This window comes from Aythya marila (genome assembly GCF_965140915.1).
Source record: "Aythya marila genome assembly, chromosome: 5".
NCBI classification, from domain to species: Eukaryota; Metazoa; Chordata; class Aves; order Anseriformes; family Anatidae; genus Aythya; species Aythya marila.
Genome location: NC_139046.1, coordinates 64,109,370 through 64,133,351, shown reverse-complemented (window position 1 = coordinate 64,133,351; position 23,982 = coordinate 64,109,370). Strand labels below are relative to the sequence as shown.

At 38.1% G+C, this 23,982-nt stretch overlaps 1 protein-coding gene across 1 annotated transcript in view; it reads right to left on the bottom strand.

The window, feature by feature from the left end:
* The window catches only part of PARVA (parvin alpha), a 69,494-nt gene that overhangs the window by 5,827 nt on the left and 39,685 nt on the right, over nt 1-23,982 (bottom strand). Inside the window, exons 2-12 of the mRNA XM_082761708.1 lie at nt 21,345-21,434; nt 21,175-21,245; nt 20,438-20,540; nt 18,048-18,188; nt 15,960-16,075; nt 8,384-8,442; nt 7,318-7,337; nt 5,874-5,935; nt 5,093-5,161; nt 3,190-3,291; nt 2,345-2,417 (exon numbers count right to left, since the gene is read on the bottom strand). Of these exons, the coding sequence (XP_082617834.1) occupies nt 2,345-2,417; nt 3,190-3,291; nt 5,093-5,161; nt 5,874-5,935; nt 7,318-7,337; nt 8,384-8,442; nt 15,960-16,075; nt 18,048-18,188; nt 20,438-20,540; nt 21,175-21,245; nt 21,345-21,434 (906 nt within the window). The remainder of the gene's footprint in view (nt 1-2,344; nt 2,418-3,189; nt 3,292-5,092; nt 5,162-5,873; nt 5,936-7,317; nt 7,338-8,383; nt 8,443-15,959; nt 16,076-18,047; nt 18,189-20,437; nt 20,541-21,174; nt 21,246-21,344; nt 21,435-23,982) is intronic.

Here is a 23,982-nt window from a genome sequence, read left to right as displayed (position 1 = left end):
GGACTTAGAATTGCCCATCAGAAAGGCCCCATCTCTTTCTGTTGACTGTATAGGAACTCAGCCTCCTAACTTTGGTCCTTGGAATTGGCCACGAAGGCAGAGGGCAGATGGTGTGCATACTCCCACTGTTCTCAAAGCCTCCAAGTAAACCTAGTAAATTGTGTATGTAATCACCAGGTGGTTTTGTCGGTTTTGCCATTATATTTATCTATACTGATGCTTCTCACAGATTGCAAAGGGGTTGTACTTTGAACTATACATCCAGTCAGAGCTATGCATGGTGTCCTAAAGTATGCTAATTGAAGGGCTAAAGATATTAGCCACATGGCACACTGACACCTGTGGACAAAATGAAAACAATCAAACCTAGATGTCATGATTAAATTATGCATGAAACCATGGTTTTGTGACTTTTAATAAACCAGATCAAAAATGCTTACTATAAAATGGAGAAAAAATGCTAAAAGCTACAGGAAGGGCATGTTGCCCTACAACATCATGTTACACTCTGTATGGAACACTGTATATATCTCAGGAAGTTTCCTCTTTGATGCCAACAGCAAGCTGCATAACACCTTCATTTCCTAATACAGAACTTCAAATGAATGAAGAGATAAATTGACAGGTATTTGCCAAGTCACCATAAAATTCCACCACCACAACAGAATTCCACAGAAAGGTCCACACTAAAAAGCAGTGTGCTCACAGAGGAAGATGAGTTATTTCCATTGCTAATTGTGTTTGACTAACATAAAGCATTTTACTGGTTGAAATTTTCAAAAAGAGAAACTTAAGTTTGGCTTTTCAAGAAGCAATCTGAAAAAGCTCAAACTGCAAATGAATTTGTTATAGACTCAGTAGATTAATGTTCTGGCAATTTTTAAAGTAAGAGGTCATGGAAAGCTTTTTAAAACCCTTTCAATTATATTGCAAACAAGCCAAATAAACTGTTGACCCCATAAAAATCATTGGTTTTCATACTCACTTACTTAACCACATTCTTTTTTCCACTAAATATGTTTTTCATATTCTGAAGCACTTTTCAGCATTTTTTTTTCCCCAAGAACCTCAAAGAAACAGTGCAGGAATTTAAAGAGTATTTAGTATATACTTCTGGGGTAAGATCCTTTTCAATACTCTTTAGCTCTCTGGAAATTTTAAGTATGGGCACTGTGCCCAATGTAACAACACATAAAACAGATGTGTTTTTCCATTCACATTGGGCAGGAAGTTTCATATTAAGTATTTCAATAATTGCACAAGAAATGTCTTATATATGCTGAAATATCCTTATGGCTTGATTTATACTGGAAAAATTAGCTGTCCCCTAGAGCAATAAATACCTGAAAAATTAAATGCCATAAGAATTTTAAACCTCCATGGGGAGTAAGGGATCACAGGTACTCTGTTTTACTTGGATCCATGGATTTCACTATTTCCCCCTTTTCTTTTTGATGATCTTGGAGGTCTCTTCCAACCTAGATGAATCTGTGGTTCTATCTGTGGTTCTATGACTTTTTCAAACATAAAAATTTGTGACACAGTCACCACTGGTGTAGTTATGCATGATTGTGGATAAGAGTTCAAGCAACCAATGAAAGTGAAAAAATGGGCTGAGTAAATCCAGATTAAATGCACAAGCAGCATAGGCTTAATCCTGAGACAATTTTTGTGTGTGCATGCCTACTGCTGTTAAGATGGAACACATACAGCAAATCAAGGGTCTTATATCCAGCCTGAAAAGTTGGATTTAAACCTTGCATTTATGTGACTGAGGAAGCGTGGAATCCTGGTCCTGCTAATGTCAGCAACAAAACCTTCACTGAAGACATGCTTTACTTTCAGTTTCTAGCTCTAAATCTGATTTAAAATATGCATGATTAGGTCCTGCACTCCAAGACAGTTAAGTGAACATTTTAATATTTTTTTTCCACGACACCTACATCTTTTAAGAAAATCGTGTACGTTACACTGGAATACATGTACTTGAGGTTTAGCATAAAGATGTGGAACGGGAAAATGGAGCAATTAGAGCAATTCATATTTGCAAGTGACACCGTTCACAATTACTTTCTTCTACTTTCATTGGATATCTGAATATTACTGCATGTGATTGGTCACACAAATATTACTCCGGTCATTCAAGAAATCAAGCCTTGCAACATTTGAACAAGGGTATCTATTAGTCACATAAATTGCAGCACTACCTGAGCACTTCAAAATGCATCTTGCCTTTCTTGTATTACCATTTTAACCTTAATTTATTCATATCACAACCCCATGAGAAAAGGTCTGGATCCAACACAAAGTTCTAGAGAAATACCAGGAAAAGTGGAATAGATACCTTCTGGTCTTGGCTTTGGTTTTTCCAATCCACTATCTTGCATTAGCTCAAATGCAAAGGATACATTGAGGACCTAGTAATGTAATATAAGAAATCATTAGGATGATCTATAAACAGTATACTATAAATGTTCGAAAAAAAAAAACGCTTGGAAGGGAAAAAAAATAAATATCAGGGCTCCACATATCAATTTAGACAATCCATTGTTGTTGTGTTTTTTTTTTTCTGTGTGGTGATGGTGGTTTCAAAAATAGAGAAATAATTGAAAACTAACATCTGAACTAATATTTCACAGAGAAAAAAAATACTTAACAATAAGAATAACCCAACTCCCCCAAGTTTAAAAACTGGAATGTGATGGCTCATGATGTGCTTGTCTTGAACAGACATTGGAATTGCTTGGATAGCAACAGACACTGCAGTAACGGTTGGTCTTAAAATGATGCATAGTACATATATGCCTTCATGCTTCCAAAAAACATTAAACCTTTGAAATGTCAAATTCTTTGATTTTTAGACTTAAAAAATCAGTTCTGTCATCAATTCATGTGTATGGTTCTTTACACAATTAATGGACAGTAAGTCTGGCTCAATGACAGCATCACACAATGGTTGCCAAAATCAGTTAATATTTGCTAGACACCCCGTCATTAATATAATTCTCCCTTTTATTCTGAATAACCAGTAACACAGAGATCTGAAAAATGCCTGGAAATGGTTATGAGTATAGCCCTCTTCTGATTTCAGCTACTTACATGAAGCCTATGCTGGAAAGTTCGTATCATCCTTGTACTACTAGACATTTTTGTTTCTTTGTTTTTAACAGGAAAAAAAAATATAATTACCTTTTGTTCAAAACTATCAGGAGTCAAAAAAAAGCTGTGGAGAGGAACAAAATAGCCTTCTAGGAGACCCATTAGCAGGACTAAATACACACCATCTGCAAACTGTAGAAAAGATATTTCTCAATATATTTTCTGAATATACAATAAAGTTCCTGGAGAGAGCAGTGGTCAGTGGCTTTGATCTATGCTTTTGCTTTTTATTCTGCTGGTTGCAGGCAATCAGAAAAGACACCTCTCAATATATCAAATGGCATGCACTCCCTGAGCAGAAGGAAGCAGAATGAATGTGCAATCTCATGACCACACGGAAATTCAATATGTTGAAGGAAATAAAGGAACAAATAATCATCTTCTATGTTTTACAAGTTTGTGTGAATCTAATTTTCAGTGTATGCAATGACGTATAGAAGGTAACTAATTGCTATGATACATGTTCATCTCAATCTAAAAATTAGAAACATCTGTAAGACTTTGTTAAAGGCACTATTAACCTTGTAGCATCAGGTCTATCGATGCACTGAGATATTCTCCTAATCAAAGAGAAAAAAAAAAGCACCTTTAAAAAAAAAAAAAGATGGAGAGCAACATTTTGCTCAGTCAGATAATGACAGGACGAGGGGGAATGGTTTTTGCTCCATCAGATAATGACAGGACAAGAGGGGTGATTTAGATTAGAGGTTAGGAGGAAATTCTTCACCCAGCATGTGGTGAGGCACCGGAACAAGTTGCCCAGAGAAGCTGTGGATGCCCCATCCCTGGAGTTCAAGGCCAGGTTGGATGGGGCCCTGGGCAACCTGATTTAGTGGGTGGCATCCCTGCCTTTAAGGTCCCTTCCAACATGAGTCATTCTGTGATTTGATAATTAGTGATGGACTTGGTGGTGTTATGCTGACAGTTGAACTTGATGATCTCAAGGGTCTTTTCCAACCTAAATGATTCTATGATTCGGCCTTCCTGAGGTAGCTCATTTTCTCTCAATTGATAGAAATACAGTCTCTCATCTTAGAGAATGCTGTTTTGGATACACACTTAAGGTGTTTCTCAGCACATTTAAATAATACATTTTTTTCCAAAGGTAAACAATGCAATGTACAGTCACAGTGACATCTTTCTGAAAGCCCTTACACATTCTTTCCATCTAAATCTCAATTTTACCTTTGAATAATCTCTACTGGAGTGATAGTTATTCAAATTAACCCTGTTCATAACAACATGAAACATGACATAAAATAAACTGTCTTGAAAACACCATTTTTTTTCTGATAGTGTGGATGGCATCCTTCCTGTCTGACCTTGTAATTTTCTTATGGTAACTGCTGCAATTGTTCATATAGCGATTTATTAAAACCACAGAATAAACTTTTCTTTTAGCTTCTTTCCACCCAATTTAGCAACTTAGAACAAGAAAGAAGACTGTATACCACATTATTTCTGTGGTGCAATCTAGCCTGCAGACCAGCTGTACAGCTGCCTATACACTTGAGCAGGTTTAATCTCACTAAATAGTCATTGCAATCCCACGGGATTACTGGCATGTGTAAAGGTAGGCAGGAAACAACTGTTCAGATTGAAATTGTATCAAACCAAGCAGACAAAGGCTGACCAAAACAAACACAGGTTCTCCCAACAGCATTTACCAGCACCCAAGAGGTAGCATCTGTTAAATACATTTTATGCTAATGAAAGTAAAAAACTGCTCTAAGAGAAATTTGGCTGCCCTTATGATTTCTATGCTTAATTGTTGAGGGTTTTACTCATACGAACATATTTAAAATTGAAGGGCTTTCCAGTGAAGTAACATCTTAGAATCCTATCAATAAAAGGTCAAAGGAATTTGTCAATAAAGATGGAGTCATAACAGTGCAGGTATCCCTCCCCTTCAACATAGGCTATAAAATCCTACCTGGGTCTCCAGTTCAGTGACCTCCAAATTCAATTTATTGAGATGCTTGTTCACAAATGTGATGAGAGTCTGAAATGTGAAAATAGTTTAGTGAAGGTCTATTCAATAGGGCAGAAGTTCCATGCATGCCATGCATGGAATGAACTCCACTCAGAACAGAACTTGCACGAGCAAAGAGACTGCAATACAATATTTTTTTAAGTTTTAAAACTGAAATACTACATTAAAAAATCTTTTGTTGTTTTTTTCTTGTTTTTTTTTTTTTTTTTTTTTTAAGAATGATGAACAGAAATAAAGTGAACATGATGTATATAAATACAAATTTCACTGTTTCGTAAAAGAGATAATAATTCAAAAAAAACTTGTGGCAGAGTGTAGGGAAGTGGGTAATTGGACTCCACTCAAATTAGACAGCAACCAAAATAAAATACTCTAGGTCAACCACTGGCAGTGATAAACTGTGTAACTCTTTGGCATCAGTGAACTTAATCAACCCAGTTGAGTTTTAATCAACATATACTTTGTGAGAACTCCTTTTTGATGAAAACTTTGATGATAACTGTATCTTTTTCTGCGTTCCAAAGTTAATTTCAGGCTGCTAAATATTTACAAAAACTGACATTATATTCATGAATTTGTATTTTTCTTTCCAGCATAAAGCTTAGTGGTATTTAATGTATACAAACTATGCCAATGTTATATTACGTACACACACACACAACGTATACTCACACAAGCATGTAGATACATATTATGTATTTTAAAAATAAATACTTCTAACCTTTTTTACTACATTGAGCTTGTCTGGAGCATGGTCAAATAAAGTGTCAAATGCATCTCTTTCTGAAAAAAATCAGAGATGTTAATGTACCTATCAGCAGTTGTCTAGATGCAGGATAAACACTTATTAAAGCACACGCTTATTTGAGACAAGACTCAGCAAAATGTTTCAATATAGTCTCTTTGTATTCCAAGTACCATGTATTTTGCATATTTCTCTCTTGCCCTATGTTGCTATTATTTAGGGAAAGCATCGTTTTCAAGTATGACTCAAATTACCTAATTACCTAGGTAATTAGAGGTAACTATTGTTACCTAGAGGTAACTAGAGTTACCTAGGTAATTTCCTAGGGTGGAATACTTATGCATAAAACCCTGAACAGCCAGATACAGGGAGTTAGGTAACCTGCTTACTTTGTTAAGAAGAACATGAGTTTACTTCTGGAGTCACATCTACAGACGAAAATTTTCCACAAGGGCCACAATATGTGGGTATCACCCAGTGGATTGCATTGTGGAGTGCTACACTGTATTAACCTCAGGCAAGCTTACAATTATACAGCTGCAAAACAATCTTTCTTATAGATGTTTTTCGACCATTCTGATAATGCAATTTCGTACATGAGTAGTAGGACAGGCAACATCAGGCAGAATTACTGCAACAGTACTGTGGTTACCTTCTGAAGGTGAAAAAAGAAAAAAAAAAAAGAAAAAAGAAAACTTTTCAGAGAACTGAGTGATAGAGAACGACTCAGAAAAAGCTACGTTCATATTCCTGAATGAAAACTGCTAAAGTACATCCAAAGGTTATTTGTAGAAGTGTGACTTTAAAGGAAGTAAGACTGCACTGCGATATCATGGGAAAAAGGTCATGCATGTAGCTTTTTAACTCAGCAGTAAAGCAATTGTTGAAACAATGTAAGAAGCAAATGCTAAATTCTTGGTGGAACTCCATCTAAACTCCTCATAGATGTTTTCTGTTGGCCAGGCGTTTGGCCAGTCTCAACACTAATCATGAAACATTCTAGGTACAGGAACCTGGTGAATAACAACCCAAAGTCAGTAAAGCGTAAGTAGGTAACATATGCAAGAATGCCAACAAGTACAGCAGCTGGTTTACCATAAGACATCATTTCATATTATGCTGTGAACTTATGACCATTAATACCATTACAGTAATGCTCTGGATGTTAAACCATAAAGCATCTGCAAATTAACATGTGCTGAAAAGTACTGAAATGCGTTTTAAAGATGGTCAGACTGACTTTAATGCTTTTCTCCCTTTGTTAACTGTCACAACAGTCTGTGGCACATACATTCATATATTTGCCAGGTCAATTATAAATCCTCTACTTCCTTGCAGGTTGATCAAAATGACCACCCATTGCAAAACCAATGTCTACTCTGGATGCCTTAAGAAAAAGTAAACAATCAAATGAACTTACCGTGCCTTCCTGAAAATGCCCTAAGGAAAAAAAAAAAAGTTTACATGTATGATTCTCTTGCACACGTTGTCCTGCAAAATAAAACAGCATTATGCGGCCAGATCTTCAGCTTGGTGAAAACTGGAGGAGATTCATGGAATTAAGAAAACCTTCATTAAATTACTCCAGATGAGACTCCGGATTAGTCTGGAGACTAATCAGCATAATATCTCCTGGCTTCAGAAAAGTTTCATGGAAAGGCCAGATCTCATGTTTCCTACTGCTGAACCAAATCAACACACCTTGCCAGTGAAGAATGCTTTTTCATGTTAATTTTCTGAAAACTTTCCCTTTGCTTTAAAGATGCATTTGTCACATGAGCTGCAATACAAATTGCAGCCAGAACAATACTTGGACTACCTTATTAAGAAGTACAGCATTTTGCTCTAGTTGATCCCTCATATAAATATTACACAAATAAATCCATAAAGGTTAATAAAAAAGTTATTAGTCTGGATTCTCTCCAATCTATTAGAAACTAGGATATTCTATGATTGTTTCCTATTGGTTTGGAATAACTTTTCTGTTACAAATGGCTTGATGAGATTACATGTACAGGGCTTACTACTGTCACTTTACATCCCCAAAGTCCAAACAACTAAAAAATAGTCACATTGTACTCCTTTTTGACAGAATCAAGTTGTTCTTTATCAAATAAATACCAACATAAAAGAGATATATCTTTCTAGTTTGTTTGATGGCATTCTGAATAAAATAATAAGAAATGCAATAAATGCAGAACTAAATAATAATAAATATAAAATACAGAGATTTTGAATATCTTCACCCTGTCTTCTCTTTTATCCTGGTCTACTGCTTTTAATTCCCTAGCTCTGAATTTCCACATCCTTTTGTATTTTTAGATGCATATTTGTAGCTCTTGCAAGGACTGAAATACAATCACTGGCTGATGCATCATCTTCCTTGGAACCCCAATACCAAAATCTAAATATCAGCAAATGGTTGAATTTCTGAGACACATCTGTGTTCAATTACTAAATTACTGGTAGAAGTGGTGTTGACATACTCAGTGTTACCGGTTATTTCCTCTTGGATTTGACGAGACTGGAGGATTCCTTCTCGTTTCTGGAAAAAAAAAAAAAAAGTAATATTTTTCTCAGTAAAGTTTAATGTTTAGGGTACAGTAAAATATATTTGTGATGTGTTTGATTTGTATAAACATAATTAGATATGAAATCTACAAAATAAGAACTTTTTTAAACAAACTTACAGTAATGTATTATTTCTCCTTTCAGGTATTTCAAAAAACTCTCTTGTACAGTAACAAGAAACTTGAAACTCAACCTGTAGAAGGAAGTATTTCTTTTCCTTTTTTCATTGTTCTTAACTCACTTTTCTTTTAAAGGCCCCAATTCAGCAAGATATTTGAAACACCTAAACACATACGCAAGTCTTTTAGTAGATGTGTATCCTGGTGAGATGAATTAAACCTTGTATTTCAATCAATATTGTGGCAGAGGGTGCCATCATCTTTCTTCATCTTTGGTGAAATCTTGCCCCTAGGCTACCCGTTCTTTCTGCCCTGTTCATACACTTTTTTCTTTCTTTTTTTTTTTTTTTTTTTAACCTTAGCATTTTTCTTTTGTGACTTCTCTCAACACAAAGGGCTCTATTTGCTTGTGATGGAAAACCAAAATGTAGGATAATCCTTTCACTGCATGCTCCAAAGCCTGGCCATCTTTATGTTAACATATGCATTAGCTCCAATGCTCTTCCAATGCAAGAAGCCCTTTGTATATGGTGGTTAGCAGCCTGTGCATAGAAGTTGTGCACAAAATGGCAGAAGCCAACTCAAATGGTTGCAGTTTGTCACAAAACGAAGGAGTTGAAAAATGTGACATTGTTTCCAGGATGAAGATTATAGTCATATGGTGGTGGTATACATACCACACATGTGTTTTGCCTCACTTCATGTTCTTTCTGTTAATTCTGTTCACTGGAATTAGTAAAATTTTGCAATACAGAAAGAAATGCCAAGCAAATGCTGACGGCTGCATATAAAGTCTAGACATTAGGCAATGAATCACGATTCTTCACTCCGCGTCACACAAGGAAATGAGAAAAATAATTTTATTGTGGTCCTAGATTTGTATTCTTTGTAGAAAAGAGAAAAGCAGAATAGCATTTTGAAAAAGTCCTTCATGGCATGTGAACTGGAGCTACTGTTCTTACCTACTTTGAAGAAGAGGTGTGAGGGATGTATGTGAGGGTGTATGAAGCGCTGAGAATTTGGCCAGGCTTGTCTCAATTACTTCAAAAATGCATTAATAAAATATATATATATGGATATAATATATATATAAATAATATATATATTATTATTATAAATATATATAATATCTATAATATATATTATAGATATAATATAAATAATATAATATATATATATATATATAATATATATATAAATATATATATATGGAATGACCGGCAGCACAGCCCCGAGCGCAGCGCGCAGCGCAGCGCAGCACAAGTGATTTTACGCGCAGGGCCGGTGCGCGGAGGGTTGCACGCAGGAAGGGCTGCTCGGAGTTTTTCGTGCACGGGGCCGCGGATGCGGAGAGCCGGGCGGCCGCCGCGCCGCCATGGGCCCTAAACCGCGCAGCGCAGCGCGTGGGCGCGCGCAAGCCGAGCACGCAATTTGCGCCCTGACCATGTCCGGAGGGGCGAGCCCGGCCCCGGCCCCTGGGAGCCGTCGCTTCGTCTGTGTTGGTGTCCCAATTAATGGATTCTGACATGGATTATGAGAGGCCAAATTATTTTTTTTATGGGGCCGGATGGGATCCACCCAAGGGTACTGAGAGAACTGGCAGAGGAGCTGGCCAAGCCACTGTCCATCATTTATCAGCAGTCCTGGCTATCAGGGAAGGTCCCAGTTGACTGGTGGCTAGCAAATGTGACACCCATCTACAAGAAGGGCCGGAGGGCAGACCCGGGAAACTATCACCCTGTCAGTTTGACCTCAGTGCCAGGGAAGCTCATGGAGCAGATCCTCCTGAGAGTCATCACGCAGCACTTGCAGGGCAAGCAGGCAATCAGGCCCAGTCAGCATGGGTTTATGAAAGGCAGGTCCTGCTTGACGAACCTGATCTCCTTCTATGACAAAGTGACGCGCTGGGTGGATGAGGGAAAGGCTGTGGATGTGGTCTACCTTGACTTCAGCAAGGCTTTTGACAGCGTTTCCCACAGCATTCTCCTCAAGAAACTGGCTGCTCTTGGCTTGGACTGGCGCACGCTTTGTTGGGTTAGAAACTGGCTGGATAGCCGGGCCCAAAGAGTCGTGGTGAATGGAGTTAAATCCAGTTGGAGGCCGGTCACTAGTGGCATTCTCCAGGGCTCGGTGCTGGGGCTGGTCCTCTTTAATATCTTCATTGATGATCTGGATGAGGGCATCGAATGCACCCTCAGTAAGTTCGCAGATGACACCAAGTTAGGTGCGTGTGTCGATCTGCTTGAGGGTAGGAAGGCTCTGCAGGAGGATCTGGATAGGCTGCACCGATGGGCTGAGGTCAACTGCATGAAGTTCAACAAGGCCAAGTGCCGGGTCCTGCACCTGGGGCGCAATAACCCCAAGCAGAGCTACAGGCTGGGAGAGGAATGGTTGGAGAGCTGCCAGGCAGAGAAGGACCTGGGAGTGATGGTGGATAGTCGGCTGAATATGAGCCAGCAGTGGGCTCAGGTGGCCAAGAAGGCCAACAGCATCCTGGCTTGCATCAGAAACAGTGTGACCAGCAGGGCTAGGGAGGTGATCGTCCCCCTGTACTCAGCTCTGGTGAGGCCGCACCTCGAGTACTGTGTTCAGTTTTGGGCCCCTCGCTACAAGAAGGACATGGAGGTGCTTGAGCGGGTGCAGAGAAGGGCGACGAAGCTGGTGAGGGGCCTGGAGAACAAGTCCTACGAGGAGCGGCTGAGGGAGCTGGGCTTGTTCAGCCTGGAGAAGAGGAGGCTCAGGGGCGACCTTATCGCTCTCTATGGGTACCTCAAGGGAGGCTGTAGCGAGGTGGGGGTTGGTCTGTTCTCCCACGTGCCTGGTGACAGGACGAGGGGGAATGGGCTTAAGTTGAGCCAGGGGAGTTTTAGGCTGGATGTTAGGAAGAACTTCTTTACTGAAAGGGTTGTTAGACATTGGAACAGGCTGCCCAGGGAAGTGGTGGAGTCACCATCCCTGGAAGTCTTTAAAAGACGTTTAGATGTAGAGCTTAGGGATATGGTTTAGTGGGGACTGTTAGTGTTAGGTCAGAGGTTGGACTCGATGATCTTGAGGTCTCTTCCAACCTAGAAATTCTGTGATTCTGTGGATATATAAGGATCACGCTTACTTTCAGCAAGGAACTCACACTTAGCATCCTCTCATTTACTTCAGAGTGGCACTTAGAACAATCTGAACTGTCCTTTTAGACAGATGACAGTTTCAGGTGGGTTTCTTAATATTTTTTAAGCCCTGTTACTAAATATCTTGCATATAGTTAAAACACTTTCAAGGAGGAGCTCTAAACATAAAGACAGAGAGGTGTCCTGTGTGTTACATACTGAACGGAGCATAGATCAGCTGCTAATGCCCCTTCTGTCATACATCTTGAAAGTCTGAAGAAAATTTGCATCATTTAGGGCTGTCTTCATCTTCAGGTTGTGCAGACAACAAATAAGCATTTGTACTTGAAGTTACAGTCTAGTTCAAGTTAAAATTACACTCTGGCTTCTTTGTTTGTTTGCTTTTGTTTTTCTCTTAGCTGCAGGGTGAAGGGAAGATTTTATTCCTTGATGGTGATTCTGATGTGCCAATAACGGATTCTGGAGCAAAAGCCCTATCACTCTGCTCTCTTAGAGGGGGTGAGCATCACAGCAATGGCAATTTTATTTCTCAGTGCTCAGTCTGCTGATACTAGGGAAGAAAAAGGCTTCTAAAACTCTACCTTCACTCTGCAAATGCCCAACATGGCCTAAAACATTCTCTAGTATCAACATAAAACATATTTCACTTTTTGATAAACTGATATTAATATGAACAGGAATTCTGAACCTCTATCCTACTGTCAACAAAAATGGAATTTCCACATTACCCAAACACAACATGCATCTGCTGGACACCAGCATGTGTCAAGACAGACTTTCCTATGCTTTGTACTTGTAAGATGACTGGTGAAAATGTCCCAACAACGTGAATCAACCTCAGAAATACTAGTCTAAGTACATTCTCTACGCAGGCTGCTTCCCATATATCTTTTTCACTTTTAAAAACTCTCAAATTCAAAAGTGACCCTAACACTGATATCACTTGTTGTGAAGTTGTTTAAAACTTGACAGAGAATTACACAATAGTCCCCAAAATAAAAAGAAATGCTAGTGAGGAGTGAAAGGCTGTTCAGCAAAGTTCCATAAAGATAAAAGGGGCTAGAACTAAAATAACAAACAAAAATGAACAAATACTATTTGAAACATACTGAGAAATAAGGCATGAATTCAAAGATTCCCTGTAAAATGGAAAACCTGGACTCACATTCCAGTGACCACAGAAGACTTTATTTGGATAGGCTTAACATTTTGCTCCCTCATAGCTGAAAGACTGCACACTAAAGGCCAAGATCTTCCTGATTACTTATCATTTTAATTTGGCAACTACTCCTAGAATGACAAAAGGAAAAATCTGAAAGCTGGGTAGCATGTCTAGACATGGAAAGGATCTCTTCACCTCTATTTGCATCAACTGCACACCATCAGTTTTCTGTAACTGAGGGCCAACTGCTTAGTTTCTCTCACAAAGTCCCACTTGGAAAATCTTCCTGATGTTTGAATGGGTTTTCCCTCTGTACTGTTGCTACATATTTAATCTGGTGGACCGTGTTTTGTAACTGCCCCACCAAGACGAAGTGCAGAACCATTCTGGAGCTTGACACCATTTGTCATAGGTTCAAAAAAAGATTTCCTGGGAACCTGCAGGCAATGCTGCTCAGAAACAATTCAGACTCGATTTCAGAGAGGCTGTGGGATCAATGCTATCAGACCAAGCTCGTAAAATAGACCTTCCTCTGCTCCCATTATTTTCCTAGCTTTCCTTTACAGTGGTTTGTGCACCCAAGAACTGATTTCCCCAATATTCAGAATATATTGAAGCTACCCTGACTGCTCCACCATTGCAACTTTACACTCTCTGACTTCAGCTCTTGGACAAAATCTGTCATTTAACCATTTGAGGATGGCAAAATAGAAAATCAAGAATAAAAGAGACAAAAATGAAAGCAAGATCCAGCTCTCCACAAAATCCCTCTCTTGTTTTAGTAGAGAAGTCCAAAGAAAGCCTGGACTTTGCTCAAAGTTATTCATTCTATCAGTATGGAAGGCAAGAAAAGCAATGTAGCAAAACAGCTACAAAAGGTCCAAGTATCACGGTTTTTCATAAACAGCTTAACACACAGATTTCATAGTACTCTCATCACTAACAGCTTTTGTACAAAACAGCCAAAGAAAATAAGCTTTCATAAGAAGTGTGCTGATTACCTGTTGGGCATCAACACATTTTTTATTTCAGAAATATCTTTGTATTTCAGTAAACTATGCTCAGCCAACACAGCAAACATTTTTGGCATTTCTAGACCTAACAAAATCATAATATAAATTAAGGCAGACTTCCTGAAAGAATTCCTCAAAATTATTTCTTCTGTTACTTTTCTTTCTCTACCACTCCCTTTCTTAACTGTATAGGACTTAAAAGCAGCTACCAGAGTCTGTTGAGCTTCCCTAGGCATGACCTTACTTTACAGAATTGCGTGAGGGTTTATAACATCAAGTGTGAAAGTTTGAACACTAAATTAGGCTTTAGGTTTTTGATTAAAAGTTTCATTGAGATCAAAGGGTATACATGATGAATAATAAAGAACCAATCCCACAGGATATGAAAGACAGATTTTAAAAAATAAAAATAAAAAACCACCCTCCATTAAAAAAATGAAAAATGTCTTAAGCACAATTATAGCGAGAATACTAGCTCCCATCCTCTGTTAATGGGAATCAGTATAGCCTTGGAGTCCCACTGATTGGCTTTCATCAAGGACTGGGTGAAATCTTCAACAACATAACTTGGATTTTATTCTGGTGCAACTGCTTTCTCTGCAATCCACTGGCGCCTGAGCTACAGCTGTGTAGCTAAGAGGCAAAGCACTGAGCCAGATTCTCCCACTACTTATCGTTTTTAAATTGGTTTCTCTCTACTGACTTCAGTGGATTTGCTGTTGAACTACATTAGCTTATTAAACAAGAGGAGAATTACGTCCATTGATTTCAATGGGAATTTTGTCTGGACATGTGGACAGAGAGCAGAATGCAAGATCTGTTTTTTTATTTAAGGACTATGTTGTTGTTCTTTTTTAGTTTCTTATTCCAAAGATGCCCTGACTGGTGCACCCTTTCTTCCTTAAGCTGGTTTTGGTAGAACTTTGACATAAACCAGTGTAATTAATATATTTAAAATATCTAAAGGAAACTGTTTGAGAATTATGTTCCTCTAAAGTCTTAGACACATAACTGCAGATTTTCTGGGGTTGGGGTTATCTCTCATGCCTTGAAAACCACCAAGTAGAATATGACAGTCAGTAAACTGATTTTCAGATGTCACTGATACGTGTACCAGAAACTCCTTCAAATTTCTCCCCAAAATCCAAAACTCGTCTGCTGTGATTGCAGTAAGAAGTGGTTACTTTCTCAGATCTTGCCCACATTTTCAGTCACACAAAATTTGAGTAACAGCTCTTTTCACAAGATACTTACGGATAACATCAGTTAAAAATATAAATAATGACAGTTACAGGGTGAAACAGAAAAGCAAAATTAGTTGGAGAAAAAGAAAAGCAAATTAATTGGGAACAGGCCAAACAAGATAGAGAAAGCACAAATCCAACAAAGTAATATAATAAACAGAATAAATGAAGAGTTTGGATGGACATGGCTCTAATAAGGAGACTCACTGACAAAAAAATTTAGTTGTAGGGGTTTTTTTTTGCATGCTTATGAGAAAGCTAACACTGTAATCAGAATAAATTAGCATGCACAAGGCTAAAAAAAAATATTTAGTCACCTAACCTGAATCTGAACGTAATAAACAGTGACAATTCATCGTTCGGTGCCAAGAATGATTTGAACCTCTACACAAGTGAGAAGACCGTCAAAAATGGGAAAAATAGTAATTCAAGATATGTATTGGGTGATAAGAAAATGCATTCCAACAATAATAATGCTTCATATATTTTTCATGTCACAGTCTGGACACTTCACAATCAAAATATGATATCCTGAACCACAGTTCAATTTGCCAAAGCATTTCTGCCTTTTTCTGGTTGTAGCATTGTCAGCAGAGAAGACGTATGTGTGTTTCTTGTCAGCCATGGAGAGAGACACATGCATGTCCAAGCAGAAACTCTAGTCTTTTTTTAAAAAACAAAACAAAACAAAACAAACAAACAAACAAAAAAAACACAACAAAACAACAACAAAAACAACACCAACACCCAAAACAAACAAACAAACCAAACAAACAAAAAACCTCAGTCAATTTCTCAACGCTGCCAGAAGCTGTTTAATATCTCTCTTACCTGCACAACAACAACCTGAATGGACACGTGATCTGGGAGTCTGATTGGTGCTCGAAAATACTGTGATAATGCAACCAGAAGATGAAGTATTGCTACAAGACTTTTAGCATGAACAGCTGAAATAGATATTAAAAGTACAAGTTACAAACTGCAAGCAACTAGTGCACATATTTTTACTTTTTAGATTGTAGGGATTATACAACTCTCCTCTTGCCACCTGGAGCCAGGGGCACTTTTAAGGCACCTCTCCTTTATTTGTCTCCTCCTGTTCAACAGGCCATGTGATAGCTGCCCCGTCAGTAATATACATCAGCACCAAAGCACTAGTTTTCACAGTATGTCTGGATGCCATAGGCTTCATGGAAACCTTCAGTTAAACCAAAAGCCAGATTTCATGTACGACAGCTTAAGTGATCTCTATGCATTTTCCTTGCCTTTCTTTTTATTCCATTTATTTCAATAAGGATTTATGGACTATCAGAAAGATATTTTTGTATTCATAGCATGCACTTATTCATTTTTAAGTGTCACAAAGTCTGCAGGATGATAAATGAGTCTGTTCTGGCAGAAGCCTTAAGCAATAACTTACTAAACTCAATGACTCAAACATTCCTTATGAAGTTGTTATAGTTCTTGTTATTGAAGCCTTTTCACAGCAGGTTTCATATGGGTAGTTAACACTAACATGACTTACAAGATATCAAAAGCCGTACTGTAGGAAATTTTTAATCAAGTATCAAACTACTGGTATCAAAATGAATCCTAATTCTAATTCTTATTACGTTTTTTCTTTTTTTTTTTTTTTTTTATTTTGCACTCACAGCCTTCCACAGAGTAGTATTCCAAAACAATCTTTGATAGCTACAGTACAGTGAATTTTACATATGAACTAACCAATAACTACCTTACTTCAATGTACAGCATGATCAGATTCACTAACATATCCTTCCTTCCTCGTTATCGTCCACTGCAAGCCTCAACTACACAGTAGAGATTTCTCCACCTATCCATACATATAAAATGTGACATCACTGTCAAATTTTTCTGGGGTGCCACTGGTAGGAAAGGAGGTGCCTTAGCAGAATGCTAAAAAGATGTCTGTCTGCCTAGCATCAATGTGTGCTCCAGCTGGCTCCAGCTGCTGCAGCCTATCCTTACTTTAGCTTTAAAAAACATGCAAAACATTAAAAGAAAACTAGAAGTTAAATTATCAGGCTGCTCCAAACACCCTGCATCCAGCTGTGTAACAGAAAATACAAAAAATGAAGGGGGGGAGGGGAGGAGGTTGGAGAGAGAAGGATGCAGGAAACTCAGTGGGACCACACAGAAGCAAATGTCAGTGATGCCTAACATTCATTCTCCCTCCCTGGAACTACTTTTATCCCTATCGTAGATTTCTTGTGGACAGAACATAAGACACAAAACAGCTCAGCTAAGGACAGGTATGGGGACTGCTATATACTATTCCAGGTATTCACCAGGGCGAAATGATTCCAGATACCAAACTTAAAACAGATCAAGAGGCCTAATTTTCTATAACTGTTGATAACCTGCTTTCTGCAACACATATCCATTAAAATGCCTTGTGTTGGTCATTTCTATGTAGATATTATGATGTTCATTTCTAATAAAATAGAACAGGAAGGGGACAGTCCTAAACTTGATGGGGGTTTTGTAACCAAAATCAGTGGCTCAGATTTAGTCTTAAACAATCAGAAATATTAATAATATCTATGTTGTACATCTTAAACAAATGCAGAGTCTGTAAATCTAACTTTCCTTCAGCTTAGTTACTACATTTACGTATGTTCTTACCCCTTTCAGGAAACCAATTTATTAACAGAAAAATTAAGCAGTTATGCATATGGACTTAGAAGTTTATTTAAATTGGAGATTAAGCAGCAGGAAAAAGGGCAGAGTGTACTGTATGTGTTCACCCTTTTCTTTACCTCCTACTGAAGAGCAGCTCCTACCATAAATACTAGGTTTCAGCTCTCCCATAGCATTGGATATTTACATATTCCAGATTGCAACCACAAACTCTCAGCTACCAACTAACAGGGACAGCATACAAAACAAGCAACTTACAGTCAACGTTCCACTTAATGCTTCTTGGCGGGAGTTTAAGGGTTTCATTGATCTTCTCAAGCACTGTCTGTAGCTTCTGTTTTTGAGCAATTTCAGATTGAGTAACTTCAGCAACATTCAACTTCTCACTTTCAAGTTTCTCTGAAGTGATAATAGAAGTAAAAACAGCTAGTTCATGGGGGACATCCATGAGGAACACAAAAACATTGCATGCAGCCAGATGTACACTCAAGAGTTATCAGACTTCCTAGTTTTAAAATTAGCTGCTTTTGCTTCCAAAACCACTTTCCTGAGCTCTTCTGAACTTCTAAAGACACAGTCCTTTATTTCCCCATTGCCAAGGGGAAGGCCAAATACTAATTAAGTCCACAGTACAGGCTAATAGGAGTTTTTTGCAAATCCCTTTACGGAACATCAGACTGAGAGGTAAGACCCATTGCTTTTATTAATACTGGAAAAAGAGTATTCTATGTGTAACTGACTTGCACAGAAGACAATCAAACCTAGGAGAGACAGATACCAACTTTAAGAAGATCTGTGTCATCAGTCCAAGCCTCATTGGATTTTCGAGATGTAAAAAATTTACCTGGCTCACTTGTGATAGAATTGAACTGGCACCATATTCACACAGGTGAAAGAAGCAACCAAGAAATCTGAAGAAATATTTCTGGAGGAACAAAAGCAACTAAAACCTTGGGCAATTGATTTCTATGTAATCATAGCCCTTTTCTGCACTCAAAATTTGCAGTAGGTTTTAAATTATTTTACCGATTTTTTGTTAATAATTAGTAGAGATTGCTAGGCTTATATAAACTCAGCCTAGATTGCTTTAACCAGATTTCAGAAAAATTTATAAATGTCTGGCACAAACTGTATCTACACAGTAGCATGTAATGGTTTAGATAGATCAATTGAGAAGTAGTATCTTTTTTAAACTACAGAAAATGCGAGCATGAAAAAGGTTTCAGTTAACTGAAGACAGATTCAGATGTGCAACAAGAAAACCTGTAACCTATTTGCACATGAAAAGGGAAGGATGTGATGTTTGCAATGACTCAGGAGGACACACCCTGCTCCATGGATTTAATGGAAGTATAAGAAGAGAAACAAGCTCCATTATAAAGAGTATAAAAGACATTGCCACTGTTCTGTAAAACTGTCAGGTAACTCATAACCATTAATTAGGAAATAATGAAAATTTGGTGGTAAAAGTTTCCTCACAACAACACAGAGACAAAATGCTTGGTCACCTATCAATTTTCTTCTAGAAAATAATATTTTATCAGGTTTGGTAAAAGTTGACCTTGCTCTCACTGAAGTCAATTGAATACCTTCCCAAAGACAATGACTCTGGGCTATCAGCCTATGTATCTTGCCTAAAAAGCTGTTATTACTATGGATTTCTTGTGTCTCCACAGGAATCAGTCTGTGCAGTCTCACAAAACCAAAGCCTTACATATCATAGACCCAATCCATAAGAAATTAAGGATAATTGAAAAGATTCCACTGAAATCAGTAAGTGCTGGATCAGTATATACACATTTAGAGTCAGGCTGTATCAGCTACGCATTTGGGGGGGGGGGGGGGGGTGGAGGTGTTAGGTGAAGCCACTGAAGGTCTGCCTATGAGAATCAAATTGCTTCATTCTACCACCTTATATCCAATAGCTTAACCATTCATAAAAGGGGATAGTCTACGTAGTCTTTATTAGAAGTGCTCACGTGATGTTTCAAGATTCATTTAAGATACTGAAAAGAAATTTACTAGAGACTTTACGAGCTGTTATAACTAAGAAAGTGGCTTCCAAGCCAACAGTTAAAAAAGCACATGCCAGCTCTGCATTAGTAGTTTCTTTTCTCTGTTTCTCAACTGAAGTTCAGTCTGCAGTCCGTTGGGTATCATTACCTCAGTAATGTTAAGAGACAGACATCAAATCAGAAAGCAATTCCAACTTTCCAGAGGAACTCCAAGATGTGAATAAACTACAGTATGGAACCAGTACATATTAAAAACATCCACCATTGTACTGTTGTACTGAAAATACCCTTGCTTTTAAGCTTACTTTCCACTTGTAACATGGCTAAGTTTTGTACAGCACATATGCAGATAATAAAATCAGAGTGAATGTTGTTGCCAAGACAAGAACTCCAGCACTCTCTAGCACCCCAGGTAGGCTTTATGCTGTTCTCATCAACTACAGCACCACACATTGCATTGTGGCTATGAGGACTGTGCATACAGCCTATTGCTCTAGGGTCTCATAATACAATGCTATTTTTATATCACTTAGTGGCATAACTGTAAGATGATACCAAGGCTCCTAAGTAGGAACAAGTGAACCACTTATTGACAAAGTATCCCGACACCATGCATATATATTTTTTTCTTACCAAATAATTTCTGCAATACTTGTCCATCATACAGGTCTTCAGCCAAGTCTTTCACAATAATCCTCTCTCCTACCAACACATCATTAATCCAGTCAATTAATACCTATACAGGAAACATAAATTTGGCAGAATTATACACTATTCATTTGCAATTTAAAACACATGTCATTTTGTACAATGGTGAAAATATTTAGCAGAATGACCAAAGCTGCAATGCCTCAAAATACAATCAGTCTGAAATGCCATCAGAAGAAAATAAGGAGGACTCAGGAAGGACTTGTCCTGAGGTGCCTACATCTATGTACCACACGGTCTAGACAAATTTAAGATTGAAGCATTGCTTTCTGAGGTGAAATCTGTCATTTGATTCCAGTAGTATTTTAACATTTTATTGTGTAGCTAAAGGTTTTGAAGCTGTACCTAATGAAGCTTCCTCCTGTAAGTTGTAACCCCAAGAATTACAAAGACAATGAGGGAGGTCGATGTGATTTTACACTGCAGGGTGGAATAAGAGTAAGAATCAGAACTCAGGATTTTAATTCAAATCATTAGGTTTTTTGTGCCATGTTTAGAGAAAGAGACCCCCAAAACTTACCTGCATTCACTGGGATATATGCACCACGTGGTTTCATTTAATTAATATCTAAACAAAGCTCTGAAGCACTTAAATGAAAGAGGCAGGGACAGCATTAAAAATAGTTTCACTTTCAATAAAGTGTTTATGTGCTTTTCATTACCTTCATTAGTTCTTGTAATTTTGGGTCATTTCTTGAATTTGGATCAACCATTGTTCGGACTTCATTTTCCTCTGGAAGGTTTAAAAGGAAGATATTAGAAGCTATTACAGACATGACACTTTATTTTACATCAAGCTTTTATGTTGAGATGTAAAATTGTTGTGAATTACCTAGCATAGTGTCCTCAGGGTCTAGTTCGAATGGAATCGGACTGAGAGGTAAGTTAATGGCATTTATTCCTTCTTCCTGTAATTCAGATACTAGAAAATAAAAAAGAAGAGCTTGGTCAAATTTCAATTCGATTTTACTTTTCTATTTCACTCTCACTAAAAGTAGTATTAATTGTATTAATTTCTTTATGAGAACACGAGTCTATTAGATAAGCCACTGGGTGTAATTACAGCAATAAAATACAACTAACAAAAATGGGAGGCCCAGACAACAAAACTTCTCTTGTTCAAGCAGCATGGATAATGGTACTGGAATCAACATAATTTCCTCAAAGCTTTTTAAGGCCCATTGTCCTCAAATTTTAAATGGCTCACTCACATTTTAATGACCCTGACATTTTAACACTAACGAATCATTTTAGCTGAGGGAAATGATTATTGCTCTCAGCTATGTCACCCTTGCTCTGAAGGTGCTTCAAGTTTAGATACTTAAGAAGAGCCAGGTCTGGCTATATATCCACATGTGAGCTGCCAGGCTGAGTAACTATTTAGGACTGAAGGTGCAGTCGCAGTTCGCTGTTTTAGGAACACAACTCCCTCCATTGCTCAGGTCAGAGACTAGAGCAGACTTGTGTCCGCAGGCTTTCTTTTGCAGAAACCACAGCAGCAGGACACAGGGGGAAGATGATGAACCCTCAACAGTACTGCCTTAGCGTGGAGTCCAGACACAGGCTGGGAAAGAAGCTGGACATGGGAACGAGGAGGTAAACCAAAATCCCACAGTTTGGACACCCCCCACAACTGCCAGGAAATATGGACAAGTTCTTACACAGCCAAACTCCCCTAATGCTGCAAAAATCAATGCCTTCATGATGAATGCTCTGAAGACAAAGGAACAGAGAGATCCAGAGAAGAAGTAATCCTGCCATTAGTTCTTTACTGTAATCCGTTTTGGACCTGGTACAGTTCAGAGCAACTTCACTCATGCCTCTGGGTAACCCAGTCTTTAATGGGTTTCAAAAAACCTACTCCTTTGCTACCCAAAATGTCTCTAGAACAGAAGATAATAAAATCAAACAAGTCAATACTTGTTTTCTTCCATAGCTGTCAATCCTACAGCTATGGAAGGATGCATAGCACCATGCATGGAGGGTGCCCACTTTGGTGATCAGTCAAGTTTGCATCTACTTTGTAACCAAGGAGTCAGTGCAAATTTGACTTACAGAACCAGGAGAGAGGTTCACTGTCTTCTGAATGACACATAACTCAAGTTGCTTTGACCACTCATTTTGCAGTATACAGGTCTCTTCAATAGAACTGGTTGCTAGTATAGCTGATTCAGTCTGAATTTGAACTTCCTACACGTGTCCTAAAGATTCAAGTGACTGTACAACAGCCTCTTGACATGAACTGAAATTCATTGTTAATGTGCAGATGCAGATTCACTATCTAACATTTCAGTTTTGAAAATGACACACACGCACACACCGGTTTGGAGAAAACAGAAAAGTAGAAAATAACAGTAGAGATCCGATGTTTTGTTCCTAGCCCTAAGACTGCCTAATAAGTAAGCTTTTGGAAAATTGATTTACCTCTCTGCCTTAACATCTTGTGTGCAAGAAGTATAGATAAATTTCACATGAACATTGCAATAATTAGTTAGGTGGTGTGATAACAGTACTTAAAACTTTCCCAATATTTCCTATACTTTGTGAAATGTTTTGTGCTCTGCCAGATGAAAGCCCTATGTGCATTTCAGGAGTCTCTGTAGCTGTATTCAAGCATCTGTGTAAGATTCATAGCAGTAATGGCTGTTAGAATGCTTATTACTTTTAATAATATGAAAATAACAGAAAAATCCACTATCTTCAAAACTAAAACAGTTGCTTCACACACTCACCCTGCTTGTGCATTTCTAAAATGCAAATACTGAGCAGCTCTAAGGACTAATAAAACAATGTTGACAATAATCGTTCCCTAGATTGTTATATATCCTCTAAAACTGAAGGCTGAGAGCAATGGACCAAATTAATCCCTCGTGTAACTCCATAGAGTTCCAAAGAGTTATATCATGGTTGAATTTAGTCTAACATGTACAATCTCAGAACTGTTTACACTTAATGGCATTTTTTTTTTTAAGTACTAGCACTCCTTGGAGAAAATCATGATTGGTTTTATTAACTACTTTGATTTTTTTTTTCATTTTGGTTCAAAATCATTAGGTACATATGAGCATCAGTAGATAGAAAACCTCCAGGGGGAGGTCTTTCTGTTCTGAAATGTTTAGTTCATGAAGGACGTCTGCACAAAGGTTCCCTAGGCAGAAAGCTTTTTTTTACATTGATCCTCAGAGGAAGCATAGTAAATAAAAGCCTCTCAAGCCAGCTGGCTCCACAGAGTTCTCCTATCCCAAATGGCTGGATGCTCTCCTTGGGCAAGAGCCTGGAGGAAGGAGACAACACATTTTCCTGGTGCAGGACCGTGGATGAAGCTTGTAGCTCCTCTCTCAAGGAGAAGAACCACTGGCACTTCTCCAAGGAGACTGAGCAGACCTTTCAGGGCTGAATGTTTTGTAAGGCATTCTTTACAATGTGGTCACCCATGGAAAGCCCCTATTTTTGTCCTCCAACATGTACAA